Source organism: Myzus persicae, unplaced genomic scaffold (assembly GCF_001856785.1).
Source record: "Myzus persicae strain clone G006 unplaced genomic scaffold, MPER_G0061.0, whole genome shotgun sequence".
In the NCBI taxonomy this organism is placed as follows: Eukaryota; Metazoa; Arthropoda; class Insecta; order Hemiptera; family Aphididae; genus Myzus; species Myzus persicae.
Window position 1 is genome coordinate 344,105 of NW_019101569.1, and position 16,239 is coordinate 360,343.

Sequence of the window (16,239 nt, forward strand, 5' to 3'; positions counted from 1 at the left end):
ATCATTATTGTTGGATTTGTTGGATTTAAAAGGAAATTATTGAGCAGATATAATATACATTATACAATAATCAATAAATTATAAACTGTGAATAATAATAGTAATAAAAATAATTTTATTCAACAAGTATAAAAGAACAAATTTTTCACATAATAATAATAACTATTATTATTGTATTATTGTTATGTTTAGTTAATTATTTATTTTTTTAACTTGTATAATTTAAACAATATTTCGGTGTTTAATTATCTCCGTATAACATATTACATTGATAGTACAATAATAAATAAATAGCGCAGAGTAAAATGATTGTCGTACAAAATGATTAAACTTTTAAATATGATTATAACCATGCGCGATTGGACGAGTCGAAAATAAAATAAAAGTATAGTAAAAATAATAGTAATAATTATAGTAATGGGGGGAATGGAGAGGATGGATTAGTTATGCGATGAAAGTTGAAAAGTTGAGTAAAATCCTGCTTTAATTTTATGACAACAACTAAATATGAATAACCTAAAATTCCTTAGCATTACATGTCGTGTTAAATATTTCCCTAAATGAAAATAGTAATAATAAACACGTTTTGATTGTATGATCATATTCATTTGACTATATAATGTCCGAGTAATTATTTTCACTATCTTTGCGGCTGAACAGTCTCATGCGACCAGAATGCTGCGTGGCGCTACTGATTACGCCCATCCACCTGAAACAGACAATACAAATTAGTTATTTAGATTGATTTAGTCGATGAATAGTTCAATATTCATTAAAAATTATTTTGACGAAGAAAGTTGATCCCTGGATGTGATTTTAAATGTCGGAAGGACACCCACGTAAAAATAAACGTAGTAGTCGACTTGTCAACCTTTTTTAATCTAGGATATTGTACAATAAGCATAGTGTTTGTTTAATTGAGTGCAACGGCTTGAGTGTCTTGAGGGAAGAAACCATCCAGTGAAAGTACTTCGGAGTGAATTTACATTATTTGGGTATTTAAAATTTAAGAATTCATATTATGTTTATCTTGTAAGGTTTCGGGGCCATTGTCGTTTGAGTCTTCTGGGAGGATTTATAGTGGTTTAGTGATATATAGAAGCTTTTTAATATGGGGATTGGTGTGATTTTGAAGGCGATTCCTAATTTTTTTATAGTTAAGCTTGGCTGTATCAGTGACTTTTAGGAACGTGAAGATTTGTATGAAGAGTGTGGTTTGAAACATACGGAGGAACATTGGTTATGAGTCGGAGGATTTTCGATTGGAAAACTTGTATTTTTCGTGTATTTGATATTTTTGCTGTGCTCCAGAGTTGAATACCGTAGAGCTAGATAGGCTGAAGAAGATTATAGGTATGAATTTTCGTTTTGAGAATTTACCGAAAATAGATCTGAGAGAGTAGAGTCGTTGGTTTAGTTTTAATTTTGTTGTATATAAGTGTTTAGACCATGTTAGACATTTGTCGAATGCTAGACCTTATTTGTTGATTAAAACAGTCGGTAGATAATCGTAAATGCAATTACATAATATTATAGGAATCGGGACACAATTACGGCGAAGACCACAACGTTTTACCTGAATAATGGAAACCATTGAGAGTTAAATTGCGGTTTCGATCAAATCACCACGAATCATCGGATAAAAAGTTTTAGGTTAAATGAACCATATTACCAAGCTATACGTGAATGTGAGTTGTGACTGCCGTCAATCACTCAATCGTCGTCACGAGAAAACCAACGCCAGTTTCGGGGCCCAACCCTAACATTTTCACCTAATTGGATAGATTTAAATACACGCAAACGAATATGTTTGAGGTTTTTTCCAGTTTTTCACAGACATCTTAGAATTTTATGTTGTCTTGACGAATGATAGTTTTCGTTAACCAGTATAATAATTATTCAACTAACGTACAAAATATTTAAACAATTCATTTCATTCCAGTTGCACGTATAACGGATGATTGAAAATAAAATTATTATAATATATCAATGGAATGACACGTATAACAATGGTCACGTTGCACACATTTTTATTGTGTTCACAATGTCATAATGTCCTCCGTTGGAACGTTTCTTTTCACTCCAATAATAACGAACACACATGAATTGTTAGCAAAGTCGACAGAAATCTAAAATTTAATAGAACTTCCGATGATATAAGTAATACTTAGAGGTATTATTATATTATGTATTACATAATAATAATAAATAATCATCGCATTGAAATCGCCTGTTGTGTATACAATCCTACTTCTAATGACTATAGATAATATAAAATTATCCTTATCCTATAGATATATGTTGAAATATTTGTTAAATATTACATTTTTTTTGTAGTTAATCTAATATTAATATATTATCGTTGACATTAAATACAAAATTAACCATCCATATTATAAACGTACTTAATCAACAATGTTTTAATTAATAACGTAACAATTTTTCTATGAATTAAACAATTGTTGATTATTCACAACATAAAAATTTGTTTTTATAATATACTTTGGTTATTATGGACTATGGCCCACCTATCTATTAATGTTAACTATGACTGTAGATGTAAACTTTGTGTAATAAAACACTATTATATAATAAAACAAATATTTTTTAAGTCAATACATCGATATCATAAACTCAATATTTAATTCGTTAATATCGACGACGACGGAGATTTGAAAAATCCCATCCCCAATAATAATAATTGCACATGTCACTCACCTGCCAAAAGTGTATTCGCTTTCGGCTCTGAAAAAGTAGACGTGATTCTTGAATTGCAACTTAAAAACGAAGTCTTTTTCGATAGAATCGTCCTCATTGGGTTTTGAAACGCTGTAACCGAGCAGAGGCAGACTGGCCAAGGGCAAGTCATCTTGGAACGACTTGTAGAAGAACAGGCAGAAATTGGTGAACACGACCCACAGCTTTTGCCAGCCATTGCTGTTTTTAAACTTGCGCAACAGAAAACCGCTTAACTGGTTCTGTAGGGCAAACACCACAATGGTGGTTACACGGTTAAACATTTAAAAATATTAAAGGATTTTTGTTGAATTATGTTTAAACAGAAATATAACTGTTTAAATTCAAAACGATTTAAACAGAAATATAACTGTTTAAATTCAAAACGATTTAAAACGTGATATATATGTACAACGCTATGAACATTATTTGTCGGTACTCACCTCGGTGGCCCGAAGATGGTCAGCCATGCCGATGCTCGTGTTCCGATGCCAGCAAACGTGAACGGTTGTGTTGTTCCTCTGCGCGGCACCCGGCGCTTTGCCTCCGTTAATTTCGGACAGAGCGCCGTTGCAGTCACCGTTGTTGCTCATCATGTCGTCTGAGGAACCTAAATCCAGATATCGGATTAGAAATTAAAATAAACTCGTGTTGAATGTAACGGGGTAGCGAACACGAAACACAACAAAGTGGAAGTGAAAAAGGTTTGATTTTAAAATGATAATTTTATTTAAAAATACTCTTTATCCTGTGGAGGAACAAGTAACAAAAATATTAAAATTTAACACTAGTGATAATTTGAAATAACTTATGAGAAACTTTGTAGTTTCTTAACAAAGCAAAATTTGTTTATCAACAATAAGAAGGTAATAAAAGAAATACTAAAAAAAAAAATGTTTATAACGTCAAAATATTTTGAATTTTATACGGTTATTCCTTTTTGAATTACAATTAAATAAGGAAATCGATTTTGTTGCAACATTTTTGAGTAAAAATTCCAGTTATTTTTTATAATTTTTTTTTTTGTTCTTCCAAATTATTAAAAAGTGCTGGGAATTTTTTACTTTTGATCCTCCAAAGTAGCAACTAGATGTCTAGATTCACTTTTCTATTAAAAAGATATTTAAGATAGACATCGAAACATCTTCCACTATAAAACACATGACATAGAAAAGAACATCATAGTAAAATCAATACATTCTTCACTTTGATCAAAATCTTAAAGGTATTTAAGTCTATAATTAGAGCGTCTATACAATTCAGCTCTACTTTAATGATGAAGATTTGTATTAAACATATGCAAATATTTACAAAATACAAGATATTTCAACTGGCAAAATTAATAATAATATAGTATGTAAATGAAAAGCAAGATTATCTTACTGCATGATTTCAAACTCAAATAAATATTTGGTGGCTCGATATTTGCCTGTTCTCCTTTGTATGCTTGAACGCTTTCTGCAATGTCTTCCAACCATTTATCTTTTTCCTCCTGACTGTTCGCCGCAATTGTGATTACTCTGGAAACAATTACATATTATTGACATTGAATCAATTGTTTAAAGACCACAAACAAGCCAAATGCACACATATACAATAAATAGTAATATACTATATAACGTTTTAATTTTTAAAAAAACGTATTCGGCGACTAATTTTCGCAATAATTTCCTCATACCTGTTATTTGAATAGATTGAAAAAGAATATTGTGTTGGGTTGTCGGTTCGTTCTTCAACAAAGAGGTCGTTGAGGGGTATCTGACCATGGACGCGAAACATGTGGCCAACCCTTGCCGTGTATAACAACATATCAGACATCTATATTGGCATGCACAAAAGCGCAACACTAATGTTAAGCTGAACACATATTTCTTTAAAGCTATAAGTTAAATAAAAGCTTGATTGAGACTGTGCGGCAGCATCAATGAATGGAAAGGGAGTGGTCATCACGGTGATTAGGTTTTAAACAAATATAACAATATTTTATCTTTTTGCTTTAAGAAATCAAACTATGGTTACACAAGAAGAAAAATTAAATAATATTTCCACCTGAACCAAACAACATATTATTATCACATAAATTTTTTTTTTATTAACTGAGGAGAATATTATACCCTAATGTATTCATCAATTCATTAATGTTCTTTTGTCTTATAAACAGTTTTACAATACAAATTAACATATAACTTTGAAAATTATAAAAATACATTTTCAACTATACAAATTGTTAATGAAATGTTAATAAAACTATTATTATATTATATTCAAAATGAAAAGTTATTTAAAATACATTTTGGAGGAAATATAAATATTTTTATGATAGATAAGTAAGGGTTAACTGCAGAAAAATACTTACTAGATCCAATAGGCATTATCCTATATCCCATCTATAGATAAGCTAAAAATTATTTTTTAATTTAATAAATAAAAGATAAAAACATAATTTGTTTGCCTTAAATTTTAAATTATTATGATTTTGACGTTAACGGTAAAATGACCATACAACAACTATCATTCAATGAAATATTTTTGAAAACCATAAACAAATTTGAATTCAACTTTTAATTCCTATTTCACAAATTTATTATTTTTACCCACGGGACTTAGTAATTTGGAAGTTATACTGTAGTTAAGAATTGAAATTGTTCTCAACATTGTTAAATGAATAGTTGTTGTATGTAATATATTAGTCAATAAATGTATAATATATTACTTTATAAAATCAATTGAAGTTCAAATTTTCCTATTTATCTATCTATTATTCATTATAGGTCTTATAAATATTTTCTTTAAGTAGTATATATTACACATGTATATAATAAAACTGTTTTTCATGTATGTTGTGTTAGTTCTAGAAATGTATTTAATTGCATGCAAAAAAACTCAACAAAAAGGAATGGTTTTATTAATATGTTATGACTTAGGAGTTAAGATATTTAAATGTTAAAGTTGTTTAAATTATTGAAAGGTCTTAAAATTCTATCATTCACTTTTGTTATAAACCCATTAAACACTTTCCCCAAACATTATCATTAAGAAAATTTTTAAAAATAAATGTAGTGTTTTTAAATTTTTTAAGGTTAAAAAGTTGAAAATTAAATATAAACAATGATTTTGAAACTACATTAAAAACAATTGTTAATAGTTTTCACAAAATAATACTAATAAAATGCTGGTACTAAGTAAAACCAAAAACCAAAAAATAAACATTAGAAATTTCTGAAAAGAATCTAATAAAAGAATCAGATAATTAATTAAACAAACAAAGCGGCTAACTCGGTTTTAACTCAACTTCTTTTGCAGAAAAGATAATAGAAATAAATATTTCATATCCATAGTTGTCAGCATTTTCAAGCATATACATCAACATACATTACAATTTCTAATCCAGCACACAAATAAAGTAACATTAAAACTGTTCATTCATTGAATACTCTACAATTACTTATACTTTAATGATAATTAACACTCAGTATGAGGTGTTTTCAGTTAATTAAATGCTAGCAACATAAATTAAGTTGTATTTATACAATTGCATATAATTGGTAACTTTTGCTTCTCTTTCAGACTTTTTATAGGAACATGGGGTTTAAAATTACAATTTTAACAAAGGAAATAAATTTAAAATGATATGTATATTATATTGTTGAAACAACATTACAATATATTTTGATTTTGGTTTAAGATTTCTGGCCCTCCATAATTTGAATATTATGTATGGATAGCGTGCCGCACAGATAGGGCTGCTAAAAATAAACAAATAAGATAATGTTAAAACATGCTTCAACTTGCCAGAAAAAACATGCGCTGTTGGTAACCTTTTCTTTGTGAAAATTTGGTTAGACACCCTTGCCTTACAAACTCTCGGCCAGTAACATGAAGAGTGTCAATGCCAACCATATCTCTCTCCAACTCGCAAAGTTGTACAAAGTTTTCCTATAACAAAAAAAATTAAATTATAAAAAGTCAGAAATAAAACAAAATTACTAATTACCGATCTGCGAAGTGCACTTGGTAATCTCTTTGTTACTTTCAATAATTTTACTCTCGCTTCCAAACAGTTGTTGTAGTCAATATGTGAAGAACCATAGTGTCTTATTAATTCTAAAAAAAATGGATGTTAGTCAATTATGAACAGATTACTATCAAAATTACATACTTTCTAGTAAATGAGAATAATGAAGTAATCTTTGAAGAGGTTTCAATACAAATGAAGACAATGGCAAATAGCACACCTTTTCTACTTCAAAATCTTTATAAAATGCTTCAAATTTCTTGTTAGTACGATATGCATGATCAATTTTTTCTAGGACATTTAAGTGTTCATCTAAATAATTATCATACAACTGAAAATAATAAAATAAACATACATTAATTTTATTTTAATGGGTAAAACTATATTTTTAAATAATTATACATACCTCCAAATTATTAAAATGGTGTAACAGGACATCAGCTATACATGGAGGGTCCCAACTATTTAATCTCATTTCAACATCTTTCAAAAATAAAGAATGAGCATCATAAATTGGGTCAATTAAATTTAAAAGCATATTCACAGATTCTATCTGGCCCATTTCATCGTCTTCTTTGCTCATTTCATCACGCAACCACTAACAATAAAATATAAATAATTCTTCAATTAAAAAGTTTTTTTTTTAACTCCATAAGTATTAATTTACTTACAAAATTAATGACTTCTAAGTCTTTTCTATAAGTCCGCTCTGTCATCAATAATTCTTTAGTAATAAAATATGCTCTATCAGTGGGCCTCTAAAGTAAAAATAAATTTTAATTTAATAAAGAAATAAGAGCACAATAATCACATTATACAATACAATTTTAATATTTATTTGTAGAATTTATTAGATAATTAATAACACTTACTTTGCGTTTTGTATCAGTAATTTCAAGATTTTTCAATGAAGTTTTATCCTTGGCAGTATTTATTGTGCTAACATTGTTATAATGATCGTTGCTGAAAAAAGAAGTGCATTAAAATTTGATTGTTTAGTAAAAAAAATGTATTCATATTATATTTTACCTTATATTTCCCAACGATCCATTTGTTACGTGGTTTTTTGGTGTGGAAGATGTCATTGTCATTACACCATTTTCCTTAATAGACATGGAAGACAAACATGATGTTGATCCATTGATTTTCTTAAACGGTGAATCTACTTCTTCAGGAGTGTCACCTTAAATTAAAAAAAATTATTAATAAAAGCATTTTATACAAACTATACCATGCAATGTACAATTCACAAGTGGAGGAACAAAAAAAATTACATGTAATGCTTTTATAACCATGTATGGGTGCAATTTGATAAAATTAAAATAGGGAAAGGTTTGTGACAGCAAATAAAAACATGTAATAATTATAATTTAACCAAAGTACAAATATATACTTAAATGTATATTAATTTGTGTTGCAAAATAATAATATAATATATGAAAAACAAAAATAATAATAAATGAGAAGCAATCTTATGATATGTAATTAAATGTTGATACACAAATAGGGTTCAACATAAAATGTACAACTATTTATTTGTATTCAAAACTCACTTAACTCCATTGGGTAAAACCAGATATGCATAACAGGAATGATTTAAAGAGACATTCAATAAAAAAAATTTTATAATATGGAAATTATTAAAAATGATTAAATCATAGTTTATTTTTTATTTATTGACTTTTTATTATTATATTTTTATAGTCGTTTGTATGTACATAGTAAAATGGTATCTAGATATAATAAGTATAATCAATTATTTATAAAAAATTTACAAAAAAAAATCTAAACACCTAATTGATTAATTTAAAAAAAAATAACAAAGTATAAATTATTGAAACACAGTTTCACATTTAGATAATACGAAAATGTTCTTCAAATCTAGCAATATGTTTATTGTATATAATATATAATATTATATATGTAATATTATGTATAAAAAAACAAGGAATAGAAAACAAAACAAAACACCACAACAAAATATGAAATCTTTTAACAATTATTAATCAGTTGTAAGTAAATGAAATTAAATAATTACAAATAATATAGAGAATGATGTATAACAGCAGAAGTCAGCAGGATAAAAGAGAATTAACGAATATTTGAGTTTTGAAGACTAATATTCTAAAACAAATTTCTTTTCAAAAACAAACTTATGTATAATAAATATTGTATACTAAAGGAAGACCGTTTGAAATTTGATACAATGTTAAAGAATTAGTATTTAAATTTGCAATTTGAAAACTAAAAGAATACATGATAGCTATTGAGACCAAATTTGGGTCCATAAGAGTAATATTTTGAATTCATTTATTTCTCTTTTAAAATTTGGTACAGAGATATTATATTAATCTCGCCATGTCTTTAACTGTCCTTTATATAATTATATTATATACATTGGAAACCAGTTCTAATAAGTAATTTGTCATAATAATATTCAATATCAGTCTATTATAATATTATAATAATTATTTATAAATATTAGTATTTTTAATGTATTATCGTTTGAAACATTATGGTTTAACAAAATAATGATGTATAATCACTGATAAGGTGGCATATTCAGTTTTCAGTGTTAAATTTGACATTATACTCAATCAAGATGAAACATTTATATGAATATAAGAGATTATAATGATGAAAGAAATGACATAAATTATTATTTCAAATACAATATATTTGAGCACCAAATAAAATTTTAATTTTCAATAGAATATTAAATTGATTCTTTAATGTATGTTTTAAGTACTTTTAACTAATATTTATTATCAAAATACAGTTTGATCAAATTTATTTTGCCACCCATTCAAATTAAACACGATTACACTCATTATTTGTTTGTTTAATCCAACACCAAGTATAATTTACTATTGTATACAAGTTACAAAAATGTCATCATCAATATATTATATAGTTGTTTTAAGATATAATATTATGTTGTTCACTTAGAATTAATAATAACAATTTAACAGAACAAAACTATTTTTTAAATATTATAAAATAAAACAAAACCCGAAGACAACATTTTTATAATATTATTATCACAACCACAAAAGAAAATATATATATATGAATCTATAAAAACATAAACATTAAAGAGAAATTACTAATGTACCATGTGAAATACTAATACAATGATCTAGTAATGTCTTTGAGATTCTTAACTTTCTTAAACACAATAATATTTGTTAATCTACACCCTATATGCCATTATTAGTTATTATAAAATTGGTTCAAATAAGTTTTTTTGTAATTTAATGGAAGTTTGGATATTTATAATCAACATTGACTTATATTGGAAAAATAAATCTATACTTTTGTAATTTGTATCACTTTGGGTTTTCTCTTTAAAGTATGTGTGTAACGTCTTCTTTTGGAAGCCCTAGGTATTGTATTTGGCACATTGGGTGGCTCTTGAGCCTCAAGTGAAGATGATGAAGCGTCACTAGGAGGACTGCGAGTCAATGAGAAATAAGAATGGCAACGAGCCCTAGTAGCTAATGTCTTTGGTTTTGGCCCTGGTGCATCCAATGATGCAGGGCCATGTGCCATACGGCTCTTTCTAGTTTTCATACTGGTCTTGGGTAGTTCAAACATGTGAGGTGGTGGCCGGTAGAATTTTGATTCATCAGACTCAGTAAATGGTGAGTCATATTCATCAGAGTCTTTGTTCAAGAATTCTGGAGGTGGACAAACACTATCATAGTGATGAAGTATTGTAGCATTACTTGAAAATTCTGAAGTAGACACGCCAGCTGAAGTATCGTCACCAAATGATAACCTAGGTTTGTTTGTAGATGGTGCTCGTCGCGGTTCTTCTGTTTCATCTTCTACAAAATCTTCATTATGAATTGTTTTTGCATCTTCATCATCATCAAACTGTTTTTGTTCAACAGGTGTAAGGTCTTCACTTTTAGGAGAGGGCCACTGTTCAACTGGTGGAGGAATATCAAATGCATACTCTTCTGGTAACGGTGGTAAGTCTGGCAAGCTATCCATCGCATCAGAACACAGACTCGGCTGACAATCACTAGACAGTATTGAATCATCTAGTGAAGCTGATTGAGTAGAATATTTTGTTGATAACTCATCATCAATTTCAGATTTTTCTGATGTGCTTTGTTCACTTATTCTTGACAATGTTCGTGACATACCATATATACCATACCCTATGAGATACATACCAGAATAAGTAACATCTGGAGTTGGGGGCAAAGGACTAGACGTGACATCTTCTTCATCAGCAATATTTCCGCTCAAATCATCCATATGAGGTGGATCATCAAGACTTGAACTACCAGAACTTTCTAATGAAAGTCTATGATGTCGTTTAGGTTCTAACTTTGGTGGTATTTCAATGCACCCTAATTTATTAATTAACTCAGCGTGATCAATTTCTTCTATAAATACATCTGAATTAGGATCAGGCTCTTTTTCGCTTTGATCATTTCTGTCTACTGTCAAGTTATCTGCTTCAATTACAGTATCTTCAATAATTTCTGAAACACTTTGACCTGTTTTTTGAGCTGTACGTTTTGTTTCATCTGAACTTTGAGAGTCAAGTTCTTTAAACGGAATTTCCTCACTACTTCCAGAATCATCAACAGACACCCAATCGTCATCAGTGGAACATTTGTTATTATATTTATTATTTTGGTTCTTTACGTCAATATTAGGTGCACAAGTAATATCAGACACAATAAACGTCTCATCTTCAAAGTCCTTATGTTCATAATCAATAGCTGCGGCCACATTTAATTCTTCAGAGTCCCAAACCTCAATTTCAAAATTTTTTAATTTTTTTAAAGAGTCCAAACGCTCTTGTCTAGTACTAGAACGTCTTCTTTCTGGAGTTACGCTCGGTGACAGTGATATACTATTATGTTCTTCAGATTCTTTAACAACAGCATTAATTAAATATGTTAGGCATTCTACAACCGTCTCATCAACTTTAATATTCCACCATTTTATTGGTTTTTCTTCCAACTCTACCTCATCTTCGTTATCAACTGTATCATCTTTACTAGAAAATGACGTAACTAAAGGAAGTTGATGTAGGGAAACAACTGGTGAGTCTAAAGATATAGCTCGCCTTTGTGACTGGTTTTGACCAGATACATTTGGAAATGCTGAACCCTCGGATAAACCTAATCTAGCAAAAAGTATTGGAGATTTTTCTCTATTCTGAGATATTTTATCTGGTAGTATTTTTCTCAATAATTCAGAAGGTGACTTGTCTTTTTTTAAAGTAGTAAATCCATCAAAATCAGCTATTTTTGTTGCTAAAGATTGGAATTTATTGATTTTAACAGACTTAGATTCAGTATCTATAGGCTGTGGCACTGTAGTTTGTTGTGAAACCATCATCCTAGATAATGCATTTTTTAATTTAATTTTAGTATCGTTAGAACTGTTACCATCAGGAACGACTTGCTCTTCGTCTTTCCTTACACTGCTAATTTCAACTTCCTGAGTATCACTATGTTGAGGTACTTTTGAATGAATTATTTGAGAGTTCTTTACAGAATTGGACACAATATCAGGAAGGGCGTTGTACTCCATTAATTTATTATGTTTTGTTCCATTATTATCATCATCGCTTACCACTACATTTGGAACTATATGAATAGAATTAGAAGTTATAGCAGAAGCAATTTTGATTTGAATAGCAGAAGACCTAAACATGTTTTCTTTTTTCGGGCTCTTTGAAATACGTCTTTCAGGAGATATTCCAGGTGAATTTGAAGCAATAGATGTAGAAGCTGATCCTAAACTCTTGTTATCTTTACTACCCAATGAGTCCCTTCTTATTTTTTTAGCTTTTCCTCCTCTATATTCCACAATTATTATTTCCTCGGGTTTAGGCTCTTCTTCATCAGGCTCAATTTTTATAACTTCCACTTCTTTTTTTAATCCATTATCTGCACTCCTAGGTTGATAACAAATTTTCTTGACTTTACTTACAGGAACACTGTCTGCACTATGACAAGACTTCAGCTTGTTATTTTTTTCACCTGCAGATGGTCTACTTTCAGATTCATTGAAAGAAGTTGATTTGTATGCCATTTGAATAAGCTCTGAACTTTTAGATGTGGTTACTACATCATCATGATATTTATTTAATAAAAGTGTATCTAAATCAACAGGACTGTCATCTTCAACACTCACGTTACCAGTGGATTGCGTTGATAATGATAAGCCTGAATCTTGAGAATAATGATCTGAACCACACTTAATTGTTGACCATTTCACTGTACTTTCTTCATTAGGCGAACCTTCAATTGTGTGTCGCTTATGTAATATATAGGGTATATCTAAATCTAGTTTCACAATATTTGGTTCAAAAGTGTCCATGGGTGTCAAATCTATAGACTTTTGATGTAGCAGTCGATGAGATTTATGTTTAGGAGCACTCATATATGAATCACTTTTAGTTCGTTCCACGGGAACATGGCCCGTCTCACCTTTATTTTCAAATGCATTGAACCGAATTGTATTATTAGCAAAAATTTGCTCTTTACTTCGAGAAGCCAATTCTTTTTTACAAATTTCATTAAACTTATTGAACTCAATATCTCTATACTTAGGCTCTAAATAACCAAATCGTTTTTCAATTGCTAAAGTATTTTCTTTATTGTCATTTTCTACATAAAATATTTCATCTTCATCATCACTAATAGTATTATTAAATACTTCTTTTTCTAATAACTCGTATGAATCCTGACTAATGTCATCTTGGTACATATCATCTGTATCTGGTACTACCCTAACATTACCAGTAATTTCAAGTTTACGATCACTACCACTTTCAGTTGATAAACTAGAAGTTGTACCTGGATAACTACTTGAGAAAATTTTTGTAATAGGATGATCTATTGAACTGTTTCTATCAAATGAGGAATTAACTTCTTCGTTTTCAACTGGAGGAGTTTCTCCGGAACAAGACCTAGATGAATTAAACTCTTTGCAGCTAGAGCTACGTTGCCAACTATAAATGGAAGGGGTTGATTTGTCAATAAGTATTAAATCAGTCTGACTAGATTGACATTTAATATCTTTGTAAAAAGTTTCAGAATATTTAGAGGACGCGTATGATTTATCAGTGTCATAATCGTCTTCATAATAATTTGACCTGATAACATTTGTACGTGTACAAGGCCTAGTGCAAATGACGTTTGGGTACATAATAATGTTGTTTACGGCGGAATGTTTCTGACCTGGATCGTTGACGCTGTACGAGTGCTGGGACGAAGTGATGGAAGTTATGTCCGAAGTTGTCGTCATCACTGTCGTCGGATGTACAACTTGAGCAGTCGACGCCTCTCCAGGCACCACCTGGCGATGGACTGCGTTCGGACTCAGAGAACCCGCTAGGCTCGTGGCTTCCGAATTTGCTAAAAAAAAAATTACATGTAGAATTAATAAGAGCTTAGAAAAAATTAAAAGTGGGTTATTAAATGTTTTAATAATTTATATTTATACAATTTAAATATTTGTTATTCATATTTTTGGTTTACAGATATTTCTTTAGAAAAATAGAATAAAACCAAGATGCATGCTATACCTACAAAGTTAATTGAAATCATGCTCAGATCTAGCCAACAATAGTAATCAAGAAAAAAGTGATAAAATAATATATTTATACATATTAACATATAAATGTATAGATGTAAAGTATTGTAAATATACCATTATAGTATTTAAAATATACAAAGCAATGTTAGCCAAGTAGCAATACACAAAGCAATACTATAAATTAAAATTAAAATTTAGAAAAAAAATACTAAGTTGATTGAGCAAATAAAATATTTCATAAAAAGCTACTGTATTAATTAATGTACGGATGTAATTTTATGTTAATATCTTCCCCAATAATATGAATGGCTTAAATTACGTAACATTGTTAAATTTTTTACTGATACTAAAATAGATTATTTGATTAAATCAAAATATATGAACTTAACGATAAACTTATTATAATATATAAATTGTAAATTTTTTAACAAAACTAAATCTACTATTAATAGCCTCCTTCATATTAAATAAAAATATGTTTAAAATGTAATCTTGAAAGTACAAATAAATATATGTGTAATGTAATATTTGGGTATAGTATTTTTATAGTATAGTTAACGTTTTCTAAACTTTTAAAAATGTAAATAAAATAAAATGTCTATTCTTATTTGAACATAAAAAATACATTTCAGCTTTAAAAGTAATTAAGTTTATCCTTTATTATATAAATAATGTAATTAATAAGAAACTAATATTGGCTATATAAATTACAAAAATATAATTATGAAGTGGCTCCAATAATATAAGAAATTATAAACTTAAGTTAAAATAAATTATGATAAATAAAATTAAATCGCAAAAAACATACCGAGGGGCAATAAAGGAGGTGCTGAAAAACTGGAACCAACATTGGATATAGTAGAATGCGACAATCCGGTATGCCGAAATGATTGAGACCTGTTGGCAGAAACAGGGCAAACGGTGTAAAGAGAAACACTATTTTTTTTCCAATGAAAGTAACCCATTAAATTATTTTAACACACCATCAGAAACTTACTATTTGATGTTGTTTTTAAATATGTAGTTTATTTATATTTTTCAAAAAGAAAACATAAATGCATAGTAAAAACATGCATTTGGAAACATTTTAAATCCACAGCAGTGTAATTTTTAAATACATACCTCTTTTTATATAAACAAATTATTGATTTTAAATGGTAAAACAAATTAAAAAATACTACTGTAAAATAGATAGTATTAAATAATTATGGAGTTGCGATCACTTGAGTTAATATTGATTTCACAATAAAATGTTGCCACCAAGAAAATAAACTAATACCAAGATAAAATGCTTTAAGAGTTTAAGCTGTAATATTTTAGACTTAATGGAAATATAACATACAAAATGCTAACATTTGATGTATTTTTTATTATTATATAATTTATTATCGAGAACACTGTACAATTTAAAAAATTTAAACTGAAAAAATGTTTATTATTTATAAATGTGAATATTTACTTTACTAAACTAAAAATTATATTAAATACATATGTATCATAACTAATAAGCTCAAATTAAAATATCAAGTCCCATATTGTTTTGTAACAATTGTTAACAACTACAAAATATCTTTAATTGATATTTTAGTTTCTGATGTGTTTTAAATTTGGAGCCACTTTCATTGACAAAAATGTGAGAAAAATAAACAAAAATTCATTCTCTTCTATAACTGTTGCATGCTAAAAATCACAACAACCAAGCTATTCTTATGGTTGTGTGTAATTACTACTAAAAATAAAAATAAATTAATACTTATTGTTCATTAGAATAGTTTAATTTAAGTTGATTTTTATTAATTGTAATTTATGTATTATGACTTATTTATAGACTTACCTTTGGAATGTTTGACGTTTAACAAAGTTTTCCCTAACAAATTCCACCATTTGTTTTTGAGTTTTACCACTATATCTAT

General features: G+C 28.5%; 2 protein-coding genes across 2 annotated transcripts in view; both read right to left on the minus strand.

Annotated features, from left to right (window-relative positions):
- Positions 1 to 238: 238 nt before the first annotated feature.
- The window catches only part of LOC111029664 (FERM, RhoGEF and pleckstrin domain-containing protein 2-like), a 34,826-nt gene continuing 18,825 nt past the window's right edge, over positions 239 to 16,239 (minus strand). The window contains exons 9-23 of the mRNA XM_022308776.1: positions 16,161 to 16,235; positions 15,135 to 15,223; positions 13,969 to 14,145; positions 7,781 to 7,934; positions 7,624 to 7,714; positions 7,423 to 7,509; positions 7,158 to 7,349; positions 6,896 to 7,082; positions 6,731 to 6,840; positions 6,529 to 6,672; positions 4,415 to 4,554; positions 4,120 to 4,256; positions 3,180 to 3,346; positions 2,719 to 2,978; positions 239 to 709 (exon numbers count right to left, since the gene is read on the minus strand). Of these exons, the coding sequence (XP_022164468.1) occupies positions 613 to 709; positions 2,719 to 2,978; positions 3,180 to 3,346; positions 4,120 to 4,256; positions 4,415 to 4,554; positions 6,529 to 6,672; positions 6,731 to 6,840; positions 6,896 to 7,082; positions 7,158 to 7,349; positions 7,423 to 7,509; positions 7,624 to 7,714; positions 7,781 to 7,934; positions 13,969 to 14,145; positions 15,135 to 15,223; positions 16,161 to 16,235 (2,107 nt within the window). The 3' untranslated portion in view covers positions 239 to 612. The remainder of the gene's footprint in view (positions 710 to 2,718; positions 2,979 to 3,179; positions 3,347 to 4,119; positions 4,257 to 4,414; positions 4,555 to 6,528; positions 6,673 to 6,730; positions 6,841 to 6,895; positions 7,083 to 7,157; positions 7,350 to 7,422; positions 7,510 to 7,623; positions 7,715 to 7,780; positions 7,935 to 13,968; positions 14,146 to 15,134; positions 15,224 to 16,160; positions 16,236 to 16,239) is intronic.
- On the minus strand, positions 9,769 to 13,962 carry LOC111029663. Its single transcript, XM_022308775.1, has one exon. The coding sequence runs from the start codon at positions 13,934 to 13,936 to the stop codon at positions 10,061 to 10,063; it is 3,876 nt and encodes a 1,291-aa protein (XP_022164467.1). The 5' UTR covers positions 13,937 to 13,962; the 3' UTR covers positions 9,769 to 10,060.